The sequence below is a fragment of the Ogataea polymorpha genome (genome assembly GCF_001664045.1).
Source record: "Ogataea polymorpha strain NCYC 495 leu1.1 chromosome Unknown OGAPOscaffold_5, whole genome shotgun sequence".
NCBI classification, from domain to species: Eukaryota; Fungi; Ascomycota; class Pichiomycetes; order Pichiales; family Pichiaceae; genus Ogataea; species Ogataea polymorpha.
Window position 1 is genome coordinate 141,231 of NW_017264702.1, and position 22,823 is coordinate 164,053.

Consider the following 22,823-nt stretch of genomic DNA (forward strand, 5'->3'; position numbering starts at 1 on the left):
TAGATTTTTGAGAAGTAAAGGGAACGCGAATTAAATCAATATTCCGGTGGCAGTTCAACGGTCAAATAGTCAAGTATAGATGCATCTAGTACACAAGCGAGTAATTTAGTTTTACTGCGTACGATTTTTTTACACAGCCCGTAGCTCTATATACATATTTACTTGGGTTTCGGGCTCCCGTTTGTTAGCCATTTCCAAATGAGGTCCTTTTGCTCAGAAGTGCCTCTCGTCTTTTGCTTCTTGAATCTAGTAAACAGCTGGCCCCTGATTTTGTCGTCCAGTCTTTTAGTCTGCTCTGTAGTTGTGATGTTCATTTTCTGCACACTTTTTAGACGACGGAATGAGTTGACCACCATGGCTGCCCCTGCAACCATGCTGAAAAACACCACTGCTCCAAAGGCAATTTCTGATTCTTCCAGATAGTTTTTGAGGTTCATTCCATAAAGGGCTGGAGCCAGCGTCGCCACTGTTGTCCCCATTGTGTAGATCGATATCTTGAGCTCAAATACCATCAACGAGTTGCGGTTAGCATCTAAGATGATATTAACAATTTCCTCGGTCGATTTAATGTCGTTAATTAGCGTCTCTGCCTGTTGTACTATCTCGTCACATTGCTTGTAGTAAGACTCCAAAAGCATTTCGATTTCACCCGTGTCGAGCTCGTCCATAGACATTTTCACAGAATCATGGTCCTTGCCATTCTTTCCGTCGATACTCAGCTCTTCTTGGCGGAAAGGCCCCCCATAGACGCTGCGCTCGCTCAAATACATGCTTTCCAAGTCATCATCGTTGTCCAGCAGCTCATCAAGAACATTTTTGATCAGCAGCGATTTCTGATAGAAGGTGGTGAGTTTCTTGGAGTTGACCAGCAAATCTCTCAATTTCTCTCTGTCGATCTCTGTGTCCAAGTGATTAAGAATTTCAGTACAGGTTTTCAAATGCTGTTGCAGTTCTGTTTCGAGAACTGCCATGACGTTAATAAGAATGCTTTCTAGCGCACGGAACTCGTAGGATTGGTTAACGTTTGTTGTTCCGTGGACCGTCTTGACCTTCAGTTTGGCCTCTAGGTCGTACATGAATAAACTGAGTTTCGAGGCGGCTTCCGAGTTGGCTGTATCAAACACCAGAACAGAATCGGCCTTCACCAATGCCTTGATATGCAACAAGTTGATTAGGATGCAATTAGACCGGACCGCAATGATGGGCGCCACATCGACGTTTGAGGAGTCGATTTTGCGCAAATCTCTCGGGAACAGACCGTTTTCGTGTAAGAATTTTGCCTTTGGAAAGCTCTTCGAAACCGCAACAACGTTTCCGTTCGCATCGAAAATGGTACAACTCACGTCTGAAGAGTCCGGCTGTATGGTCTTGAGCACTTTCGCTAAGTCTCGTGGGGTTCTCTGAAAATGGCGAGATCTGGACTGTATTGAGACCATGCGCGGTCTTGAAGCAGGGTTATGGCGCGAGATATACCATCTAACATGGGAAGAGCTCAAAAGCCCCATTCTCGGCAACACCGGCGCTGTGTTCATACCGAAAACCGGCCTTATCCACCTCCTCATCAAGACTAAATTTAATAAAATTTATCACACCCTAGACCTACACTATCAATATTTAATCGTCTACAATTTCAATCGAAGAACTTTCTGCTAGGAGAGACACCGAATAGCTCGAGTCTGAGGGCCGGAAGTGCGGTCTTCGATAGCAGGGCAAGTCTTTCCTCGAGTGTATTGTTGACCTCAATCTTTCCCGTTCCATTTATGATGATGCAGCCACCAGCAGAGTCGTCGTTCAAGTACGACGATTCGTCGATGGAAATGATGACATCAATGTTGGCCTTCTCTTTGAAATCCTTTGCAGCCTCCTCGCCGACCTTTTTGGCCAGCTCAACGTCCGACTTTCTCACCCTCACGGTGACCTTTGGCTCCATAAGTGCATATAATCCTTCCTCGATGAGTAATTTCAGAATGTTCTCGTATTTGCTGGAATCGTGCGACAACTTAACGAGCGCAATCTCCGCCTCCTTGAAAATAGTGTCCAAGGCCTCTTCCTTGGTCGCGAGGATCTTGAGTCTCGTTTTGTTGGCAATGGTGGATTTGGTGATTTGCTGTGCCAGGGACGCTTTCTTAAATTTAGATTCGTATTGTGAGTCAATGGCGTTGATTTCTGACCGCACAATCGACGCCTTTTCAATCTCGTACTCCTCATCAGCCTTCAACTTGATCTCCTTTGCTTTTTCTTCAGCTTCCTTGGTGATAAATGCTTCCATCTTTAGGAGCTCACCTTGAACCTATTTCGTTAGCCTTCGCACAACCAACCAGCCTCGTCTACATACCTGATCCTCTGTAAGTGCACGGGTGGACGACATGGTAACAAGATTATTCAATCGCCGTTTTTTTTAGATGTATATATTACTCTTGACAACTATGAATTTAAGCAGCATCTGAAAAACAGCAGCACAACACTAGTGGTACCAGTGCATGTTTTATATGCACGACATAAAAAAATATAGGTCAAATAATAAAGCAAGACCGAAACAGTGCTACTCCATACACGGCGCGCCCTGGTGATTTCCCCTCCTTCCTTCTAATGATCCGCTTGCAGCAAAGAAGGCTACTTTCTGCGCGACCCAGAATCAATCCCGTGGGCATCCAGCATCTCTCAGAAGAATTGCAGGAGCAGCTCTTTCCTGACTCCTACAAACGAGGCACTGAACGCCTCACGAAACACAATGCGCTTTTGGTGAAACTTGCCCATGAACATCTTAGAGCGAATCAGCTTCTTGGTAAGAAATGCTCCATTTCGGAAGCTATCAAATTTGAGCTCCCAAAGCTTCAGGGCCAGAACCTCGCGGAGCATTTTTATCGCTTGGGTATGGACAGTTTGGAGCCGTACCAAAAAATTATCCAAGAAATAATGAGCATAGGACTTGCGGTGCAACCAATGCCAAAAAAGTGGCTCTTTAAAAGTGGATGGACAAGATATGCACCCGGAAAGAAACCTGAAGCTGTTCCTTATCCCTTAGAAAAGGGGCTAATCTACGATGTCGAGGTCTTGTACAAAATTAGTAAATATCCCGTTATTGCAACCGCATATTCCAACCGAGCATGGTATGGATGGGTCTCTCCTTATTTGACCGGCGAAAATGATACCCTTGATGGCCATTTGATACCAATGAACGTCCAGAACGAGGAAAAAATCATTATTGGACATAATGTTTCGTACGACAGAGCGCGCATACTGGAGGAATACGATATTACGCAATCTAAAGCTTTTTATTTGGATACTATGTCTTTGCATGTTGCAGTTAGTGGAATGTGCTCTCGTCAAAAAGGAAAGTGGATGAAGTATCACAAGATGAAGGACGAGGAAAAACAGAAAGAGGGAAGTTTGATCAAGTTCAGAGAGGAGGTGGAATCGGGATCTCTCAAAGAGCTTATTGACAACCCAAATCTGGATGCCGACGAAACCCTGAGCTCATTTCTCGAAGACGACCCATGGTTGCGAACCAGCAGTTTAAACGGGTTGCAGTATGTTGCTCATCATCACTGTGGCATCAACATCACTAAAGAAACAAGAGATCAATTCTCGACCACTAATCCGCAGGAAATCATTGACAATTTCCAAAAGCTAATGGAATATTGTGCCACTGATGTGGTAACCACATACAGGGTCTTCCATAAAGTGTATCCAGAATTTAAAGAGCTGGTACCCCATCCTGTCAGCTTAGCAGCATTGAGGCACATTTCGCAATCATTCCTCCCGACTAATGAAGCTTGGGAGAAGTACATCACCAGAACAGAGCAGATGTATCAGGATAGTGTGCAAAAGATTGAAAACAACTTAAAGAAGATGTGCGAGCAGGTGGTTTCTTTGAAAGATGATCCTTCTCAGCCATGGCTAAATGATCCATGGCTGTCACAGCTAGATTGGACCATTATTCCACCTAAGTTGACGAAAAAGGGAACTCCTTACCGAAGACAGAAGATGCCTGGCTATCCCGAATGGTACAAAAAATTGTTTTCTAAAGATAACATGACTTTAACCCCCAAATCTAGAGTGACACCGCTATTGTTGAAATTGTCCTGGGAGGGAAAACCTGTTTATTGGCTTGATAGCAAAGGGTGGTGCTTTCTAGTTGATAAAGGCGAGGAGGAAAAGTACAAGAAGAAAAACTACACATACTTAGAGCCAGCAAGGATAGTGGAAGAGGGGTTGGCCTCAAATCCAGACTTCCCGGAGCTTTTGCAGACGAAGTCCCTTTTCAAAGTTCCTCACGAGGAAGGGCCTGAATCGCGGACGACTACACTCATGTCCAAACCGTTTTTGCGCTATTTTGAGCAAGGCATTTTGTCATCGGAGTACGATCTTGCCAAAGATGCACTAAAATTGGCCGTTAGAAACAGTTACTGGATCAGTTCCCGGGAGCGGATCATGAATCAGTTTGTGGTTTACAAAAACGACGCAGACAACTCCAAGATCGGTATGATCATTCCACAAATTATTCCAATGGGAACCATCACTAGACGTGCCGTTGAAAACACATGGCTCACAGCTTCCAATGCTAAGAAATCGAGGCTGGGATCCGAGCTGAAGGCCATGATTCAGTCACCTCCAGGCTATTGCTTTGTGGGAGCAGATGTTGACAGTGAAGAATTATGGGTGGCTTCTCTGGTTGGAGACTCAGTTTTCAAAATACACGGAGGAACTGCGATCGGATGGATGACTCTGGAAGGCACTAAAGGTGAAGGTACGGACCTTCACTCGAAAACAGCAAAGATTCTAGGAATCTCTAGAAACGACGCGAAGGTTTTCAATTACGGTCGTATCTACGGTGCAGGAGTGAAGTTTGCTACTTCTCTGCTGAAAAAGTTCAACCCAGCACTAACGGAAGCGGACGCCAGGAAGACAGCCTCCGAACTCTATGCTGCCACCAAGGGCCAAAGCCAGACGGTCAACAAAAGGAAAATGTGGTTTGGTGGGTCAGAATCCATTGTTTTCAACAGACTGGAAACTATAGCAGAACAAGAGCATCCAAAGACTCCGGTTCTCGGGGCAGGTATCACTTCTGCATTACAAAAAAAGAACCTTCATTCCAATACGTTTCTTCCATCCCGAATCAACTGGGCGATCCAGTCTTCAGGAGTTGATTACTTGCACCTACTAGTGGTATCCATGGAATACCTTCTGAAGAGATACAAAGTGGACGCAAGGCTGTGCATCACCGTGCACGATGAGATTCGCTACATAGTGAAAGAGGAACAGAGGTACAAATGTGCAATGATCCTTCAGATAGCGAACTTGTGGACACGTGCGATGTTCTGTCATCAGTTAGGTATTGATGAGGTTCCTCAGAGTTGCGCCTTTTTCTCAGCCGTGGACATTGACCATGTTTTAAGAAAAGAGGTTGATTTGGATTGCTGTACGCCTTCAAACCCAACTGCAATTCCACCGGGAGAAGCCCTGACAATCGTGGATCTTTTGGAGAAGCCCGAAATCCAAGAGTTTCTGTCCTCCATTGAGGAGGTGGACCTGAGCCAGTACCCAGTTCCCAAAACTGTGAAACCTAGTGACCTGCTTGACCAGGACCTGAAAGGTCCCAACAAATTTCTTATGATCAAACTTCAGATAGCCACGAGTCTTGACGAGTTTAAGAAGCTCAGAAGGCAGTTTACCAGCAATCTAAGACACAAAAACATGAAGATGATGGAAGATTACCAACGGGATTTTGAAAATTTTGTGATATCAAGTGCAACTCTGGGTGATATGGGTGATTCCTTTACAGAGAAAGCTATCAATGATATAGACCTTGATTTTGATGTCTCGCGGAAGGAGAAATCATCGAGATCCAAGAAGACTAGCGCCACGAAGACAAGAAGGAAGCGAAAGGAGTCTCGCAAAATTACAGATGCTGGCCTATCTAGTCAAATGCTTGACAGCGACTTCAACTTTCATATGGAGAATATTGCTTCCTATAAATCGAAGCACCACACTATTCAAGCGTGACATGTTTTATTGAGTTACATAGATGTTTAGGAAGCGACTGCGTTTTGTAACTTACGTTTTCTCTCTAAATATCGTTTGCGATACTGCTCAATGTCGTCAGAAGTTAATTTCGAGGTGATGAGTTCTTGTATGGCCTTCTGAAGAGACCGCGAAAAGGTGCTGTTCGCTGAAGCCGGTATTGTCAGCTCCGGCGTTTCAGGCACATTAGTGTCACTCGAATGCTCAGTAACTGAATTCAAGTTGAGTGGCTTACCCAGTTTATCGGCAACCTCTTGCCTATGCTTCTTGTATGAATTAGAAACGAAGACCTCTGTGGCTCCCATGTCTTTCTTCATTACCTCTTTCTGGAGTTCAATTCTCTCTTGCTGTTGTTCTAAGCGTTCAAGTTCTCGCAGCCTTTTGCTCTCGAGCAGTTTGTTTATGTATTTAGGTTTTCTAGACTCTTTCGGAGCCTGCTGGACAGGTTTTTTTAGCGTTTCGTAGACTTCGTCATATTGGAACTCCTCGGACTCAGAAGTAGACCTTTCTTTCCTTACATACGCCTTCGGCTTCTGATCGGTCTCATCGGAATCATCGCCAAAAGCAGATGTATTTTTCACCTTGACTTTGCCTAATCTCATAAAAACCTTCGAAATTCTTATCGAGCGACGCGACGTTTTTTGTAATTGATCAAAAAAAAAAGAACCCTAGACAAAAGAGAGTTGTCTTTCTAGCATTACAGCGCAGAAATATTATGATCCATCAGTGCAAGTCGTTTGATTGGAACTAGAATCTGGAGCAACCATAGAATTTGAACTGAAACATAGATACTGGAAGACGACACAGGCCACCTTGGATACATTTGCGCATAGTAGAACATTAAAAGCCAAAGGGTGTCATCACGATGTCGCAAGGATTTGACTGGTTTTCGATACCGGGAATGAATGCTGATGCAGGCAATACGGAAAGGTTTTCGCATCCGTCGGTTTCCTTTGGGTTCTCTCCTACATCATCAAATTCTTCAGTTCCTACTGCTCAAACACAACAACAAGTACATTCTTCACCTTACAAGAATCACAGTGCTCATTTGAATGCATCAGCCGATGCTTTATTTGAGCCCGACAAGATGTCCGACATTTTCAACCGTTTGGATATCTCTGGAATGGACCGGAGAGTGCAGAGCGACGATAACATTAGTTTGGGTTACACACCTAAAAACATGGCAGGAACGGAATCTGGAAGCAAGAGAGACCCACACCCACTTACAAAAAGCTCAGAGACCCTGGCTGCTGACGATGACAACACAGTTGCGTTGTCCTTAACAGCGAACGATCTCTCCATTCAAGAAGCTAAAACGTACCTCAGGTGGTACAACAATATACTATCCCGAAAGCATGGCGAGAGAACCATAACTTTGGAGGATGTGTTCAAATTTCTCTCCAACTTTCGCATCTCGGAAGCCATTAAAAGCAGACTGAGAGAGCTCTTTGGCAAAATAGCATACTCTCTCAATATCGGCCAATTCTATGCACTACTGAGATTGTTGGCTCACACATTAGAAGGCAAACCTCTTAAAAAGTCGCTAATAAAGGAACAGGCATCGATTCCCAAGCCCATTTCAATCATGGCTCGTAAAAGAGCTAAAGATCCAAACGAAAGCATCGACAACTCCGAAACAAACTCGATAGACGAACAGTTGACAGACGTCACTTCCCAACCGCCCCAGAAACTGGACTTGGACTCGTTTACAAAATTTATTCTTACAGGAGAACGTCCTTCAGAGTCACCGAAGAACAAAAGCCGGTCGGGCAAGAAGGTCAAGTTCTCGGATCAGGTGATCATAGAGCCCCCACCTTCTGACGACGTTTCTGTGTCCTCTGCAGATATGACTCCCGAGACATCTGGCCTTGATCTCTCCTTGCCAATGGATCAGCTGCTTGCTCGGATGAAGAATCAGGCTTCCTCTCTAAATATGCAGCAATTACAACAACAAAGCACCGAGGATGAGGAGGAAGAATTGAAAGACATGCAAGAGTCTATCAATCATTTCCAGAATGTGACTATTGATAGTGTGTCCATTCATGGTACACCATCCAGTGTTCCTACTTTACAGGTGAATGGTGGATCCCCTGAGACAGGGACCCCACTGTTGCAGCCACTTGCTCCGAATTTAACGGGAAGTGTGTCCAAATCAATGAGAAATCACTACAATCTGCCACCTCCAAGAGAACGGGGAAATTCATCTCCATTACCGTTTAGCTCACAACCCAGGGTCTCGTCTCCGCTTACGCGCAATGGAACCACATCCGCAGACAGCGCCGCAACGTTTTTGGAAGCTGCTCTTTCCCCAGGAGCCAGCAGCCCTGGGCCAGACCATTCACGCGCGACGCCTCCTCCACCGCCTCCTTCAAGAAACAGAGGCGGGTCGTTGCTCAAGCCTCCTCCACCTCCTCCGAGATCGCGCAAAAATTCATCTCCGCCACCAATACTTGCTCATGAAGGTCCTACGCAAGAACAGCCGTACCTGCCGCCCAAGCCTTTTTTGACTGATATGCAGCGCAAACACCACGTGAGTGCTGAAAATATGACGCCAAACTTCACTGGAGGCTTTGGCCAAGGATCTGATCTTCTAAACAGTCTAAAGAGTCTGCAGGCGGAAGTTGATCGGATCAAGGCAAACGAGTACTAGACGCGCCGATCGACGTATTTTTTTCCAATCACGACAAAAAATTTTAATCATCAATGCCACCGGTTCAGAACATACAGTATCAGCAACAGCAGCCTTCGAACTTTGACAAGTTCAAAATGGGACTCATGATGGGTGTAGGTATTGAGACATAAAAGTCCTAACATTTAGAGCACCGTTGGAGTCGTGACTGGCCTCATGTTTGGTGGCTTGACTATCTTAAGACATGGAGCACCTAACGGAGTGATGAACACGCTGGGCCAATATATTCTCGGCTCAGCAGCTACCTTTGGACTATTCATGTCAATTGGATCTGTGATCAGGTCGGAGAGCGCTTACGACGTCGCAGTGAGTCGGCCAGGGTCTCTAGCCGAGCTCAAGGCGCATATGATGGCCAGACACCGAGTCATCATGGAACAAAACAAGAACAACTCTTCATAGGAGATCATCAAATCGAATACAACTTGTGGATAATTACAGCGTAGCCCAGTGAAGGAAATCCGGGATGCTGTCTGTTTTGGATTTCTCTTCTGATCGTACGATCTATTAAAAAAAATAATTCACAGATGCCTTTGCGGACGCTGGTCACACTCATCATCTGTAGGCTCTTCAAGTCTTTGCACACAAACATGCAAATACTTCTGTAGGAACAATAGCAAACGAAGCACGATGGGTTTTATTCCAAGTTCCAAATGTCCTGAAGACCTTCATTCCGCCTGATTGTCCCTTTGAGTGACGGGGGATCGGATCAGATATTTCATCCAAAGACATGGCTTGCAAGCTGATTCTTGTTGCATGCACTCTGCACTGTCATAATGGTTTCATATATATGAAACTTTTCGACGCATTAAAATTTCCGCAATCAGCTATCTCCATAGCGGGATCGAAGCTCGATGACGGCATGTTTCAAGTTTAGCTCCACGATATAAATATGTAGGATACGCAGGAACGCCCCGTGTGCACCTGTACTCGGTAACAGACGAAATTTGTGGTCTCCGACTGATGCCTGAGCAGCCAAAGAAAGTCCAAGGAGTGGTAAATAAGAGCTTCAACACAATTCCTTGTGGAGATATCAGTGTTAAGGATCTCAAAGATATCTATTCATGTCTTTTGTACTGCCTGAACCTGAAAGCAGAGCGCGAAAAAGACCATAAATTGCTCAAGCTGGCTTTCAAAACGAACTACCCGTACTCGTTCAGCTTGGAAAAAGGCCTGGCCACGATGCAAAAGTTGAGGATCCACCTCGAAAACACAGCTACCTGCATCAACATTTCCTATGAGGTCAAGGCAAAGACAGCGAGAGATCTGCTCCAGCTGTTCATGAACGCAAGGCTACTGCACGCACCTGAGGACAAGACTCGGTCAAAACTGAAGTCCAGTATGCTGCTCCAGCCGACACCGAAGGGCGTTGCTATCTTGAGCTCGTTCTGCTCGAAATATGGTATCCGAGGGCACAACAATGTTCCCCAAATCCTTAAAAGTAACCTGAACTCCATGGAACTGATCTCATTTGAGCGCAACTCCAGAACTGGCGCAATCGTGCACAGCGAATACTGGAATAAGGTGCTATTCGTGCATTTGATGGGGCCGACCAAGAATTTCTGGTCACCCAACATGCCGCCCGACGAGCTGCCAGATTTATCGAGGAGCTACACTGAAGAGACTTTTGGGACTGCCAATGAATTTGGCCCCTTTGAAATGGCGTCTCAGGATTCGTTCTACGCGTTTCTGAACGAAAAAAGAGCCTCTGCCCAGCCAGTTGAGCTAGAGCAACCGGTCGAAAAAATCGCAAAAGACCCGGTTTCGCCGTTCCATCACAGGTTCTTCACCAATCCCGACTCAGATTCACACGTTCAATACTATGTGTCTTCGAAGGGGGTCCGTCTTTTCCACAATAAAGTAGTCGAGAAGCCAGACGGTAGCAAAGAAAATACGGGGACCTGTTTTACTGGTAAAGCGCTGGTGCAGTGGCTGTTGGATTGCACTGACGTATTTTCTCATGACGAGGCTGTTAAAGTAGCTGGACTGCTCTGGAACTTGGGGTTGTTTTACTTGTTGAATGGTGAGACCTTCCCTAATGCTTCCAAATTCATCCCTCGCAGAAACGCCTATTATTTTCTGACCAAAGAGGGCAGAAGGCTAGTTCCTTGGACACTACCGGACGAAAACTTGACCAAGTTAGATAAAGAGTCGGAGACATGGGGTGTGGGACAACAGTCTCTGATGTCGCAAATCTCTCTGAAAGACGTGCTTGAGGATCCAGGAATGAAATACCAGTTTCGCACTCATCTGGTTGACGAATTCTCTGTAGAAAATTTGGACGTATACAATGACATTCAGCTGCTGGAGAAAAAGTTCAAGACACTCAAGAAGTTGCTAAAGCTAAAAGAACGGGAGAAAATGTTCCTTTTGCTGACGCCTCTGCGCGCAAAACGCAAGGCTACCATTTCCGCAGCGGTCATCAAGCTGTCCACCGACTGTCTCAGCGACGCATTTAACATCTATACCGCGTATCTGGCACAGGGAGCCCCGTTTGAGCTGAATATCAACTCTAGACTCCGAACTGATATCAGTCGCAAAATGGTAATGTCAGAGCAGCGTGCTCCCAAAGAGGTGAAATTAAATGCAGAGATCCAAGCTCCAACTCCGCCACCCAGGACGGACATCCCGGCCAACAAAAAGGACCCGTCTCAACTCACCTTGGACCTGCAAAGCATCAAACTTGTGGACCCTCCAACGCCGTCGCCCACAGACAACTCAATTGCCCCCATTTTGGAGTCTCTGGCCGGAATAATGCCGCTTTACGAGGAGGTAAAGAGCCATGTTTTTGAGCTAATGGCAAAGGACTCGCTGCCTAAGTTTCTAGAATCCGATATTCTCAAAGAACTCCCTGTATCGATCATTAAACAAACAAAATGATATATAATTGTACAGATTTATTTTTCTGTAATGATTAATTTTGGATACAAGATCAAAAGGTAAATTTATCCATACTTAATTAACTGGATCTATCGTGGTTCCTTTTTTGATAGTAGCCCATCCAATCAATCTGAAGTGCTTGTCAATACGTCTAGACAAAGCGATCTTCTCATTAATCTCGGTACAGGCCGGCGATGTGAGCGTCAATCTAGCCATATCTGCTTTGACAGCAACGACTCTGGCTCCTGTAGCAGTGGATCCGATATTCACCATCAGCACGTCATCAACCTCAAGTTTCCTGACACGAGCTTGTTTCTGGCCATCAGTTTTGACACCCAGCAGCCTTCTGAGCAGGAAGTAGTTGATCTCAATGTCAGTGAAAACCGATGGAAGATGTCCCTTGGATCCAACAACCTGGCCAACAAGACGATCTGCTCTACACAGAGTAGGGTCAATGTTAGTACCCACACCGATCAGACCTCCGGGAACAGCAAACTTCAGGTCGTTGTTCTCAGCATACAGCGAAACAATGCTCGAGAAAATAGGCTTGCACTGAATCTTTCCGTTATCGTCTTTGGTGACGATACCTGGTCTGACCTCAATTTCATCTCCGATCTTGAACACACCAGTCAAAATGGATCCTCCAGCAACACCCCCCTTCAGCTCTTCAATCTCGGAACCTGGCTTGTTCACATCAAAGGATCTAATCACAATGAGCTGGGGCTGGGCAGAGAAGTCTCTCAGAGGCACTGGGATCGAGTTCACCATGCACATGTTGACAGCGTCGATGTTATATTTAAGTTGTGCAGAAATAGGAATGATTGGAGCGCCGTCGGCGATCGTGCCCTTGATGAACTTTAGGATGGACTTCTCGTGCTCCAGAGCAGCCTCCTCTTTCATAAGATCGACCTTGTTTTGCAAGATGATCACGTGCTTCAGCTTCATGATCTCGATGGCCGCCAAATGCTCAGACGTTTGCGGCTGTGGACAAGACTCGTTACCTGCAATAAGTAGTAAAGCAGCATCCATGACGGCTGCTCCCGACAACATAGTACTCATCAAGATATCGTGACCTGGACAGTCAACAAACGAAACATGTCTAACCAACTGGTATCTTCCCGTGCAACCTTCTCTTTCACACTTTGGGTGAATCTCCTTACTGCTCTCAAAAGAACGGTAACATCCTGGCTCTGGGCACTCCTCATTGTCGCATCTGTAGATTTTGGCGTTAGCGTATCCCAACTTGATCGTAATGTTTCTTTCCAGCTCGTTCTTGAATCTAACAGTTTGAACTCCGGAAATAGCGCGGACGACAGTACTCTTTCCGTGGGCAACGTGACCAATAGTACCGATGTTAATGGTGGCTTGTCTGTTGATGATTTCTGGTGACAAAGGAGTCAACGACGAGAAATCAGGGTTATCTGGCTGCTCTGGAAGACCTCCTCCTTCCTCAAACTCCTTTCTGCGTCTCTCAAGCTCGTCTTCGTGTTCCTTTTCGTCATCAGATGTCACAAAACTCACTTTTTTCCCCTTCTGTGTTTCCTGTTCGTTTTCGCTGTCGTCTCCCTCCTGAGCAACATACTGATCATTCTGAGTCCCATCCTGGTTACCGCCAATGACGATGTCGGGAACTACGTCCTGAAGTTCGGTCGGCATGATGAATAGTTTGTAGGTACTTTTTTTAATCGATTTTTTTCACCAACAATTTTTTCAACGTCTACGGAGAAATTCTGGTGCGTCGATCGTCCTTCAGACACTTTACTCAGCGTGGAACCCGAACACATCCATCACTGTGTCGATATTCTTAAACAGAAAGTCCGAGTCGATGTCCGTCACCATCTCCCACGAGTCTAGCGGGAACTCGCGGGTTTCGCTCGTGTCTGATTTGCGCGTCTTTTTCGTTCTTTCCGGTTGCACCTGGGCCTGCTCCGGAGGCGATTTGTACTGTGACAAAAATGGCGACGCCTTACTGCTGGAAGCGGCACTGCTGCGGTCCTGCTTGTCGCTCAAAGCTATCGGCTGCGGATCAAGTGGAATTGTTTTGATAATTTTACGGGCAGAGGATTCTGGATGCAGCGTGTTTGACAAGCTTCTTTGTTTTCTCCGTCTCCGCGACTGGGACGAAATAGACGAACCAGGCGTGTCGTGAACGTCCTTGGCAATCTGTTGCTCATCGGGTGTCGCCTCAGGCTCCGAGTTAGAGTCTACAGCGTCTTCGTAGGCCTCCGACTCCGACTCTTCGTCTGCTGCTCCGCTGTCGACGTTCGAGGAGCTGTCGCGCGGTGCCAGCTTGATCATACCGCTCTTCTCGCGCAAAATCCATAGACAGTCGAAAAAAACGCTCGCAGCCATCCGCGAACGGACAGTAACTTTCTGGAACTCGTCTCCACGTTCATGAAGCGTCTTGAACAGGGGCCAGAGCGAGCGCATGATTCCGGAGGATCTGTGTGCCATGTCGTGCTTGACGACCGAAGCCTTTAAAACGAGATCAATTGCGCTTTGGTAAGCCTCCTTTCCAGCACCAACATCCACGAACGAGGAATACGAGGAGTGCACGAGTTTGGCAATGATAAAGGCAGCCTGCCAGATTGTCAAGACATGGACCCCTGGCATGTATTTCATGAAACCTTTATCTCTGGCCTGGGCATCTTTGCAGTGCATAATAACGGCCAACGCAGCATTATATGCTTTGGTCATGCCTTTGGTGAGCTCGAAAGGTGCAATTCGGTCGGTGTCCAGGAAATAGTATGTTGTGATGTGCAGTCTGGCAGCGTAAAGGTTCATCCGCAGCATGTCGTCGACAGGATGGGCGAAGTCCATCAGCAGCTTAATTTCCAGCTGGTCCAGTTGATTGTGTAGTAGCTGGAGCAACGGGAGTCTTTCTGAGGCATCCACTAGTCGCAGAGGGTCCAGCGGATTACTGTTCAGTGTTTTGGCCAGACAGTCCTCAAACAACTGGATTTCAACCATCTGCCTCAGAGAGTCAGGAATCTCCAACGCACTGTTTGGCTTGCACGACATCAACAAAGACGTGTCGAGCTGGACAAAGCTAGGAAAACCAAACGCAGTGCCAATAATTTGGGACACCGCGTTACAGCATAGCCAAGTTCTCACCTGCTCCTGTAATAGATCCATGTTGTTCGTTTTCATACCATCAGAAGAATGGCCCGGCACATGGAGTCCAATTCTGATAGCCTGGAAAATGGCCATTCCTATTGAGTTCCAGCTCGCATCAGCGCTCAACGAGGACTTTAAAGGAGGCCAGTAGGTGTAAATTAGTAAGGCCTGAACAGAGAAAACACTGGAAACGTTGAGAATGGCCTCCTCCATCTCTGCAGGTGCATATCTCGTGATTGGCGCAATTGCGAGTTCTGCCAAAGCGGACTTGAGAATGGGAGAGAGTGCAAAATAGAGCCGGCTACTTTCCTCTCTGGAAATGGTCGATGACTGATGTTTCCGTAGTCCTGTGTACATGATGGTCCAAAAAAGCACTGGACACAATTTGTACAATTTTTCCACACCTTTGTGGACATCAACGACGGGTAGGATCGGGTGGTAGCGTTCAACGTACTCGTAAAAAAGCGCCCTGATTTGATCCTCCGAAAGATTAACGTCGCCAAGAGATTTCGGGGAGCACATGTACAGAGACGGGTCTATATGTACTCGGGGAACAGCAACTGGATCGGGGCCTTTAGTGCCAAAAAAGGTGGACTCGGTCATGTTCCGCATCACTGCTGGACCCGTTGGTGCCGTAGCGGGCGCAGTAGCTGGAGATGGGGATGGAGACACAAACGGTAGAATTGGAGGTATGGTCTGCGGCGGTGGAGGAGCGGGAAGAGGGGCGGTAACGGCATTCAGCGGAGGAAGTGTAGTAATCTGAGGAGCATACTCCATACTTCTCACGTCTCCCTGAAGTCGTTGTCGAAGAAATTCATACTCTTTCTCTAACTGTGCTATTTTGGCGCGCTTGTAAGTTCTCTTGTAGTCTGATTTCAGCTCACAGGGCAATTTCCGTCGTTTGCATCTGGTACAGGGCTCGGGGGCCGTTTCATGGGCGTCGCACTTGGCCTTCTGCTGTCGGCATTCGACACAGGCAATTTTCTTTGACCTCGTCGCCTCCTTATCGGTTTTCACCAATGGCTGTCCATCAGTACTCATTCGGATTTGACCTGGTAGTAGGGATCTCCCTTTTGTTAAATAAATGTATTTAGAATTGTAATTTTTTTTTATCAATAATATGGTGCATTTTTTTGAGAGCATCGGCCATGCTGGCTCAGACACAAAAGTGCTGTGGTTCTCGGTGTTTGTGCGAATGGCATCTTTCAGTCTTACCAACCAGGTACTGACCTTGTATCTCAAAGAGTTGCACATCAAGGAGTCATTGATCGGACTGTTCATGTCACTCACCATGATAGGAGATACCCTGCTGTCGTACATTCTGGTGTGGAACTCGAACAAAATAGGCCATCGTCGCATCATGGTGCTTGGAAGCTTCTTGATGCTGATATCTGGCGCTGTGTTTGCGTCGGGAACAGATAGCTTCGGCCTGCTTCTCAGCGCCTCGGTGTTAGGTGTGATTTCACCATCTGGAAGCGAGACAGGCCCGTTCAAGTCCATCGAGGAAGCTGTTCTCGCAAAGTTGACCCCGCCAAACCATCGGCCAGAAGTATTTGCTGTGCACGCCGTTCTCTCGTGCGCGGGATCGTCTCTGGGGGCACTAGTGGCAGGATTTTTCGTCCAGTCAATGGTTTCAAAGTACAATTTCGTCCACAAGGACGCCTATAGATACACATTCATTATCTACTGCGGCATTTCGGCTGTAAAGATGTTGTCAATGCTACTGCTATCACCCAAGTGTGAAATTTCCTATGTCCCAACCTATGAAAATGCTGCGAATAAAAATGTTCCGCAGGAATCGAGCGAGCCTAATGATTCTACTCCTCTCCTCGTATCGACTGTCGAACACCAGACCGTCACGGGACTCTCGCCATCGACGCAGAAAACGCTTTTCAAGCTGCTGCTCACGTTTACGATCGATTCCTTCGGCGCTGGATTCATGCCCTTGGCATGGATCATATATTATTTCAAATACGAGTTTGACGCCCCAGCAGCCACTCTAGGAGCCATTTTCTCGTCGCTCGACATCTTACAAGCACTCGCTGCAATTCCGTCTGCCTGGTTTGCTAAACACATCGGGCCTGTCAAGTCATCGATCCTCACACAGATTCCTTGCGGGCTGGCCCTGCTCTGCATTCCGTTGCTCGGCAGAACCTTAGCATCTGCATCTGTTTTCCTGCTTTTCAATCAAACGTTCACCGCATTTGATGTGATACCGCGACAGATTCTTCTCTCGTCCGTGACGACCTCAGAAGAGCTTCCAAAAGTGATGGGCACGGTAAACCTGGCGAAAACAGCCGTCAGAGCCATCTCGCCAAACTTCACTGGTATCATGGCCCAGCATGGAGCACTGTGGGTGTGCTTTGTTCTGAACGCCTCGCTCTTGGTGGCGGCGAACCTGATCCTCGGATACAATTTTCCGCACCTTGATTCGCAGATAATCCACCATGACTAGTCCTCGTTCACGCGAATGCGCTTTCCCACACCCTGATCGCGCGTTGTCTCTATGTTCATCGCACTGTTGGACCGTGTGCTCATGCTACTGTGCATGGCAGTGCTGTTGCCCGACCTTGCTGCCAACTCGTTCACGTCAAAATAATCGTAACCACCCAAGATATTGGAGCTCTTTAACGTGTAGTTACTGGAAACCATGGATTTGGGAATCGCACCAACGTAAGATTCCAGCTCTCTGGCTCTGCTGCGCTCTGTGGACTTGTCAGAGACACTTCCCTCCTCTTTCCATAGAGACTTGATTTCGTCAAAAACACTCTCCAACGTTTCCAAAAACCTGTCTGTCTGTCTCCATTGCGACGAAGCCACAATCGAGATCATGTCATCCTTGATGATGTAGCCAATTCCAAAGCCGGTAGGGATTGCCGGGGTGACACCAAATAGATGCAACGCCGGGTTTCCGCAATTTGCAACAAGGAGCTCAGGCTTGTACAGATGGTCGAGAGCAGGCTCAAATAAGAACGGCGGCACCTGACGCGTCTGACAGCTTGAAACTTTTGGATGCAGCTTCTGAAGAAGATCAAGCTGTATGAACGCCGATCTTAGGGCACTGAGATGCCGCTCAAATCCCTGTCCTCTGGAAGCGTTGCGTACTTTTTGCGAGTGCTCGTCAACGGCATCAAGAAGCAAGTTCCATTTCTGGGAGCCTGAGGTTTGAGAGATGAACGCCTGGCACAGAGCAAGCACAGCCTCGCTCTGGATGCATATTGGCTCCGTTCGAGCGTCTCTGAACTTGCGAGTACTGACAGGCTCGAGCGTTGGCGCTGGCTTTCCGTAAAGTGCATAGTACGTAATCTGAATAGCCAGCTGAACGATCGAGTCGGCAGGGAGGTTAAGTTTGTTGGCAAAAACGCTGTTTCCAAGAGTCGTCACTGTTCTGGAAACGTACTCGTGCTGGTGAATAATGTCTGCTAGACGGGTCTCCGCAAGGTGCAGGCCTGACCTAAGTTCAGGAGTGAGCCCGAATTCGAGCTTTTGGAACGTTGGTTTGTCCAGCTGGCTATTGATCGGAACAGTGTTGACGTTCTTCCAGAGGGTGTAGTTTGTACCATTGATCTTCCTGGCTAGACGCAAAACCGAGTCTGTGTAAATATCGCTCACGAACCGCAGCACAGTGGTTCCATCCATGCATGCAGCAGGATACACACAGGCTGCGACAGAGTTTTCTGTAATGATCAGATTCAGCTTGTCGTAGTAGCGATTGGTACATGTGCCGACCTGGATCCCGTTTGAATCAATTCTTGACGTTCCATGCGAAACATACTGCACTTTCTGCAGGTCATCAGTTGGGGCCTCGTGGTCAAGAGACACCACAAATAGCGCATTATCAAGGATTTCCAAAACGTCCTGGTTCGAGCGTTCCAGACACGAGCGGGCGTGCCTCCATGTGGACTTGAGTTCAGTCGTGAAGGAGCCAATTGCATGCCTTGACACGTCTGCCTGGTCTTCCTTCTTTGAGTCCTCCATGATTTCGAGCAGAATTTCTTTCAGCTCGTGCTTGGAGAACCAGATCTGATGGTCTTCAGAAAGCACTTCGAGAACGTAGAACTGGGATCTGGACATCACAACAATGTGCCTGCTATTCTGGTAATCAGTACATCTTTTTATGGTGACACCGTTGTTGAAGGGCACGATGGTGGTTCCAAACAGATTATGATAGGAGCTCATGGAGAGCGGCTGTTTGCTTTTCGGGGCCGTGTCCGGCGTGAGGAGATCCTGGCGCAGAGCTACAATAAAGCGCAATGCAGAGGTGATCAAAATCGAAGCCCGGAAAGCCTGTGTGGGGGGCATCGATTTGAGGGGATCGTCTTCAAAAATGAAGAAGGGATTCCTTGGCAACGTATGGCCTCTGAGATCGCCATACACATTTGCCGTGGTAGGGGAAATTCCCTCAGATTCCAAATAATTGTGATTAAGCTTGGAGCTTTCAAGCAAGTGCTGCTGGAGGAGCTGAACGATGTCTGAGTTGAGAAGCTCAAACGATTTCCCCTCAAGATGGCGGTACTCCTCGGCAGAAACGAGCGGTTTCAGAGCCTTGAGCGCCTGGTCCACGGTGTCCAGCAGAGCAGGGACGGGAAGCCGGGGCAATTGGGCCTCATGCTGGAACGTTAGGTTGGACATGGTAAGCAACAGTAGCAGGACGAGGGGAGAGCAGAAATATTTATACCCCACATCCCCGCATAGAAATTAACAGAGTCCAAGATGCTGAACATTCTAGTGACTAGATTCCAATGCTATCTAGACGTCAGACAAAATGGGTGATGCTGCACGGAGCGGGTGATGGACATACGGGGGTAGTTTGAGGGGTTCTGGAGGTAGAGAGGACACCGGGTAACCCCAGCAGTTTTTAGACTTCCTAATTGAGCCAGAAAGTCAATTCCAGGGATAAGAAAATTTCGATCGTGCGCATGCGAAAAACTCAAGTTTGTGACTGTATTTTTTGCGGATTTGAAAATTTTCAAGCGTGAAAAACTTTCCAATCAACCATGTCTGAAGTCGAAGCACAACAACCAGTCGAACAATACGAGGAGGAGATCGTCTCCGAACCAGTGGAGGTCAAGTTCGTCGAGCTTGCCACTCCGATCCCTAAAGAGATCCAGGCCGGCACCCAAGAGGTGAAGCTGTTCAACAAGTGGTCTTTTGAAGACGTCACCGTCAAGGACATCTCCCTGACCGATTACATCCAGATCAGACAGCCAGTGTACGTTTCCCACACTGCTGGCAGATACGCCTCTAAGAGATTCAGAAAGGCTCAGTGTCCTATTGTCGAGAGATTGACCAACTCTTTGATGATGAACGGTAGAAACAACGGTAAGAAACTCAAGGCTGTGAGAATCGTCAAGCACGCCATGGAGATTATCAACGTTTTGACCGAACAAAACCCACTCCAGGTCATTGTTGACGCCATCGTCAACACCGGTCCAAGAGAAGACTCCACCAGAATTGGATCTGCCGGTACTGTTAGAAGACAGGCTGTTGATGTTTCTCCACTCAGAAGAGTCAACCAGGCCATTGCTCTGTTGACTATCGGTGCCAGAGAGGCTGCTTTCAGAAACGTCAAGACCATTGCTGAATGTCTTGCTGAGGAACTGATTAACGCTGCCAAGGGCTCTTCTACCTCGTACGCCATCAAGAAGAAGGACGAGTTGGAGAGAGTTGCAAAGAGTAACCGTTAAGCATATAGAAGAAGCAGTAATATTGGAGATTTATGTGAGCAGTTTGCCTGTGGTTTTCGTTTCTACTGGTCCCAGGTGTGAATCGTTTACCGACATATATCGGTACATCTAGTTCTACAGTTCTATGCTAGTCTATTAGTTGAGCAGTCGCTTGAGGTCGACGGCCTTTATGTCTTTGTGCTTGTCTCTGTCCTTTTCGTCCTCCTTCTCATCTTCTTTGGCCGTTTCAGTGTCAGAGTCTTCATTCTCACGAGAGCGTAGTTTCGAGCGCGCGCTCTTGGGCGAGACGGATCCATCGGAGTGTTTTTTGCCTGCCACGCCCACCACGAGCCTTCGCCAGCGGAATTGGCACGCGTTAATCGTTCTGTTGGGAAAATACGAGGCGATTTCTCTCCAACCGTAGTTCTTCTCCTCCTTTAGCATTCTCAATAGCTTGTCGTCCTCAGGGCTCCACGCGCTGCTGGATTTGGAAACGTATCGCGACGAGACATGGCCAGGAGGCGGCAGGACCATGTGGGGGTGCCCTATGGCATATGGTTGAGTATTGGGCGCAGGCGGGATGTAGTAATTTGGGCCAGCGGGAGGACGGTAGTCGACAGGCTCTTGGTGGTATGCAGAGATGTACTGGGGCTGTGAAATAGGGTACGGATGCTGCGGAGAGGCCCCGTACTGCCGTGGGGGCGGATAGGGCGATGAGATCAGGTAAGGAGATGGAGGAGGAAGGGTCGACTGATCGGGAGACGTGGAGGGCGCCGATATTCGAGGTAGGCTTACTCTCGGAGGCGGAAGTTGCGGCGGCGATGGAGTCAAGTCAGGCCTCAAATCTCGGATAGAGGGCAAGGTGATCTTGTTTGCATTTTTGTCGGCGTTGTTATCTGTAGTATTTTCCATGGTGACTTGGCAAGACCCGAGATGTTTGCATTTCTTATCAAAAGGGGAACTATTCAGTGGGTCATGAACGATTAGAATGAAGTTGGAAAAGGGAATTTGGGAGAAATTCAGAATGACAGACGTCCAAAGGGTTTTATAATTTGCAGTTGAAATAATCTTGAAATATCTGTTCCTACGCTTGTATTTTAGCGGTGAGAAGCAGCAACAACTTATTAGCGATGCATTATAGATGCACCGAAAACTTTTTAGCGTCAGAGACAATAAAAAATTTGTGTTTCATGTTCTCAGGATGCGACAACTGACGTTACGGAAAACCACTTATTAAGAGAAGCAAATACTACAATACGGACAGTGCGTGCGCCGACGTACCTCTCAGGTGAGTGTGGGCGTATGTGGAAATCGTGGCGGAAAAATAGTCGGTGGTACGAGAATTGTTTGGCTTGGATTTAGAGTACCAAAGGCCGCATGTGTACAGGGAAGCCCTGTTCCGCCAGTAGAGCTGTTCTAGATGACAACTATCATGGTTGGGAATGCGCACTCCGCGCCACAGGAACCTACAAAACGAAACATTACCAAACCTGCTTTATGCAGCGCCGCTTCTACTAATTAAACATAAGCATGCAACGGTGATGCTGGCACAATAAAAAATTTTTCTCGCTACTAAGTTTGGCCGGCTAATACTGATTATTCTCTGTCCATTTATATTCGTATTGAAACGCATGTCCGAGATGTTCACATGATGTATCAGGCTGGAATTGCAACAATATGCAAGCTGCGATCTCTAATTATTGCCATCGTCGGCAATCCGCGCACTTTGCATAGTGAAAACTTCGGTATTTTCCGCGCAGGAACCGAACATTCTGCAAGACGCAAAGATAAAACTCACTCACCGAGGCCCTTGACTAGCTCGATCACACCATTGAAGCTCTTCTCTGGCGACACACCGACTCGTTTGACCCTCAGAATTCCATCCTTGAAAATAAAGTCTGACCTGACGATGCCGCTAGGGTGTTTTTTAGCGCCAAGCAGCCCGATCAGCTGTTTTGAGGGGTCAGACCACAATTCGTAGGGCAGTTGTTGCTTGGATTTAAAATTAGTCTGTGCTTTAGGCGAATCTGAGCTAAGCCCCACTACAGTGACGCCCAATTTAGTCAATTCCTCGGCTTTGTCTCTGAAACCGACGGCTTGACGCGTACATCCTGGAGTCGAGGCTCTTGGATACAAGAACACGACCAAAATCTTAGCGTCCTTCGCGTACTGTGCAACGGCAACTTTCTCGCCGTCTTGGTTCTCCAGTTCCAGATCGTCAGGAAGCACGTCCCCTTCTTGTAGCGTTTTCTTTGGCTCCACTTTGGTAGACTCCTTTTTTTCCACTGACTTCTTCTCCTCAGTCAATTTGCCTGCAGCCGGGGTTTTCACCTCTCTCTTTTGTTTTTTGGGCTCTGGACTAGCCTCTTGGACATCCTGCTCTCTCAATCTGGCAGATCTACGCACCATCACAAATTTATTTACGCGATTTTAATTGTTTACTAGTAGAA

General features: G+C 47.2%; 14 protein-coding genes across 14 annotated transcripts; 6 read left to right on the forward strand and 8 right to left on the reverse strand.

Moving 5' to 3' along the window:
• Window positions 1-158: 158 nt before the first annotated feature.
• On the reverse strand, window positions 159-1,436 carry OGAPODRAFT_101135 (uncharacterized protein; the record flags this gene model as incomplete). Its single annotated transcript, XM_018353019.1, has 2 exons — window positions 159-692; window positions 750-1,436. The coding sequence occupies 2 exons, from the start codon at window positions 1,434-1,436 to the stop codon at window positions 159-161; spliced, it is 1,221 nt and encodes a 406-aa protein (XP_018209662.1).
• A 163-nt stretch (window positions 1,437-1,599) lies between these two features.
• Window positions 1,600-2,374, reverse strand: OGAPODRAFT_16736 (uncharacterized protein). Its single transcript, XM_018354636.1, has 2 exons — window positions 2,336-2,374; window positions 1,600-2,290 (listed from the first exon to the last, which is right to left on the reverse strand). Exons 1-2 carry the CDS (start codon window positions 2,366-2,368, stop codon window positions 1,631-1,633), a joined length of 693 nt encoding a protein of 230 aa, XP_018209663.1. The 5' UTR covers window positions 2,369-2,374; the 3' UTR covers window positions 1,600-1,630.
• Window positions 2,375-2,579: 205 nt separating this feature from the next.
• On the forward strand, window positions 2,580-6,038 carry OGAPODRAFT_16737 (uncharacterized protein). Its single transcript, XM_018354637.1, has one exon. The coding sequence runs from the start codon at window positions 2,590-2,592 to the stop codon at window positions 6,004-6,006; it is 3,417 nt and encodes a 1,138-aa protein (XP_018209664.1). The 5' UTR covers window positions 2,580-2,589; the 3' UTR covers window positions 6,007-6,038.
• OGAPODRAFT_8969 (uncharacterized protein) lies at window positions 6,033-6,626 on the reverse strand (the record flags this gene model as incomplete). The annotated part of the gene is made up of 1 exon (XM_018356941.1): window positions 6,033-6,626. One exon carries the CDS (start codon window positions 6,624-6,626, stop codon window positions 6,033-6,035), a length of 594 nt encoding a protein of 197 aa, XP_018209665.1.
• An 83-nt stretch (window positions 6,627-6,709) lies between these two features.
• Window positions 6,710-9,382, forward strand: OGAPODRAFT_16741 (uncharacterized protein). The gene has a single exon (XM_018354638.1). The coding sequence runs from the start codon at window positions 6,890-6,892 to the stop codon at window positions 8,672-8,674; it is 1,785 nt and encodes a 594-aa protein (XP_018209666.1). The 5' UTR covers window positions 6,710-6,889; the 3' UTR covers window positions 8,675-9,382.
• On the forward strand, window positions 8,728-9,112 carry OGAPODRAFT_8971 (uncharacterized protein; the record flags this gene model as incomplete). The annotated part of the gene is made up of 2 exons (XM_018356942.1): window positions 8,728-8,808; window positions 8,843-9,112. 2 exons carry the CDS (start codon window positions 8,728-8,730, stop codon window positions 9,110-9,112), a joined length of 351 nt encoding a protein of 116 aa, XP_018209667.1.
• A 210-nt stretch (window positions 9,383-9,592) lies between the features above and the next one.
• OGAPODRAFT_94575 (uncharacterized protein) lies at window positions 9,593-11,590 on the forward strand (the record flags this gene model as incomplete). Its single annotated transcript, XM_018357570.1, has 1 exon — window positions 9,593-11,590. The coding sequence occupies exon 1, from the start codon at window positions 9,674-9,676 to the stop codon at window positions 11,588-11,590; it is 1,917 nt and encodes a 638-aa protein (XP_018209668.1). The 5' UTR covers window positions 9,593-9,673.
• A 40-nt stretch (window positions 11,591-11,630) lies between these two features.
• On the reverse strand, window positions 11,631-13,273 carry OGAPODRAFT_101145 (uncharacterized protein). Its single transcript, XM_018353020.1, has one exon. The coding sequence runs from the start codon at window positions 13,244-13,246 to the stop codon at window positions 11,666-11,668; it is 1,581 nt and encodes a 526-aa protein (XP_018209669.1). The 5' UTR covers window positions 13,247-13,273; the 3' UTR covers window positions 11,631-11,665.
• Window positions 13,274-13,304: 31 nt separating this feature from the next.
• OGAPODRAFT_94577 (uncharacterized protein) lies at window positions 13,305-15,748 on the reverse strand (the record flags this gene model as incomplete). Its single annotated transcript, XM_018357571.1, has 1 exon — window positions 13,305-15,748. The coding sequence occupies one exon, from the start codon at window positions 15,746-15,748 to the stop codon at window positions 13,349-13,351; it is 2,400 nt and encodes a 799-aa protein (XP_018209670.1). The 3' UTR covers window positions 13,305-13,348.
• Window positions 15,749-15,827: 79 nt separating this feature from the next.
• On the forward strand, window positions 15,828-19,388 carry OGAPODRAFT_94578 (uncharacterized protein; the record flags this gene model as incomplete). The annotated part of the gene is made up of 1 exon (XM_018357572.1): window positions 15,828-19,388. The coding sequence occupies one exon, from the start codon at window positions 15,828-15,830 to the stop codon at window positions 17,160-17,162; it is 1,335 nt and encodes a 444-aa protein (XP_018209671.1). The 3' UTR covers window positions 17,163-19,388.
• On the reverse strand, window positions 16,452-19,388 carry OGAPODRAFT_16745 (uncharacterized protein). The gene has a single exon (XM_018354639.1). It carries the CDS (start codon window positions 19,337-19,339, stop codon window positions 17,159-17,161), a length of 2,181 nt encoding a protein of 726 aa, XP_018209672.1. The 5' UTR covers window positions 19,340-19,388; the 3' UTR covers window positions 16,452-17,158.
• Window positions 19,389-19,704: 316 nt separating this feature from the next.
• On the forward strand, window positions 19,705-20,429 carry OGAPODRAFT_82875 (protein component of the small ribosomal subunit; the record flags this gene model as incomplete). The annotated part of the gene is made up of 1 exon (XM_018356656.1): window positions 19,705-20,429. One exon carries the CDS (start codon window positions 19,705-19,707, stop codon window positions 20,392-20,394), a length of 690 nt encoding a protein of 229 aa, XP_018209673.1. The 3' UTR covers window positions 20,395-20,429.
• A 1-nt stretch (window position 20,430) lies between these two features.
• On the reverse strand, window positions 20,431-20,954 carry OGAPODRAFT_16746 (uncharacterized protein). Its single transcript, XM_018354640.1, has one exon. The coding sequence runs from the start codon at window positions 20,905-20,907 to the stop codon at window positions 20,530-20,532; it is 378 nt and encodes a 125-aa protein (XP_018209674.1). The 5' UTR covers window positions 20,908-20,954; the 3' UTR covers window positions 20,431-20,529.
• A 999-nt stretch (window positions 20,955-21,953) lies between these two features.
• Window positions 21,954-22,800, reverse strand: OGAPODRAFT_82877 (uncharacterized protein). The gene has a single exon (XM_018356657.1). The coding sequence runs from the start codon at window positions 22,780-22,782 to the stop codon at window positions 22,168-22,170; it is 615 nt and encodes a 204-aa protein (XP_018209675.1). The 5' UTR covers window positions 22,783-22,800; the 3' UTR covers window positions 21,954-22,167.
• Window positions 22,801-22,823: the final 23 nt, after the last annotated feature.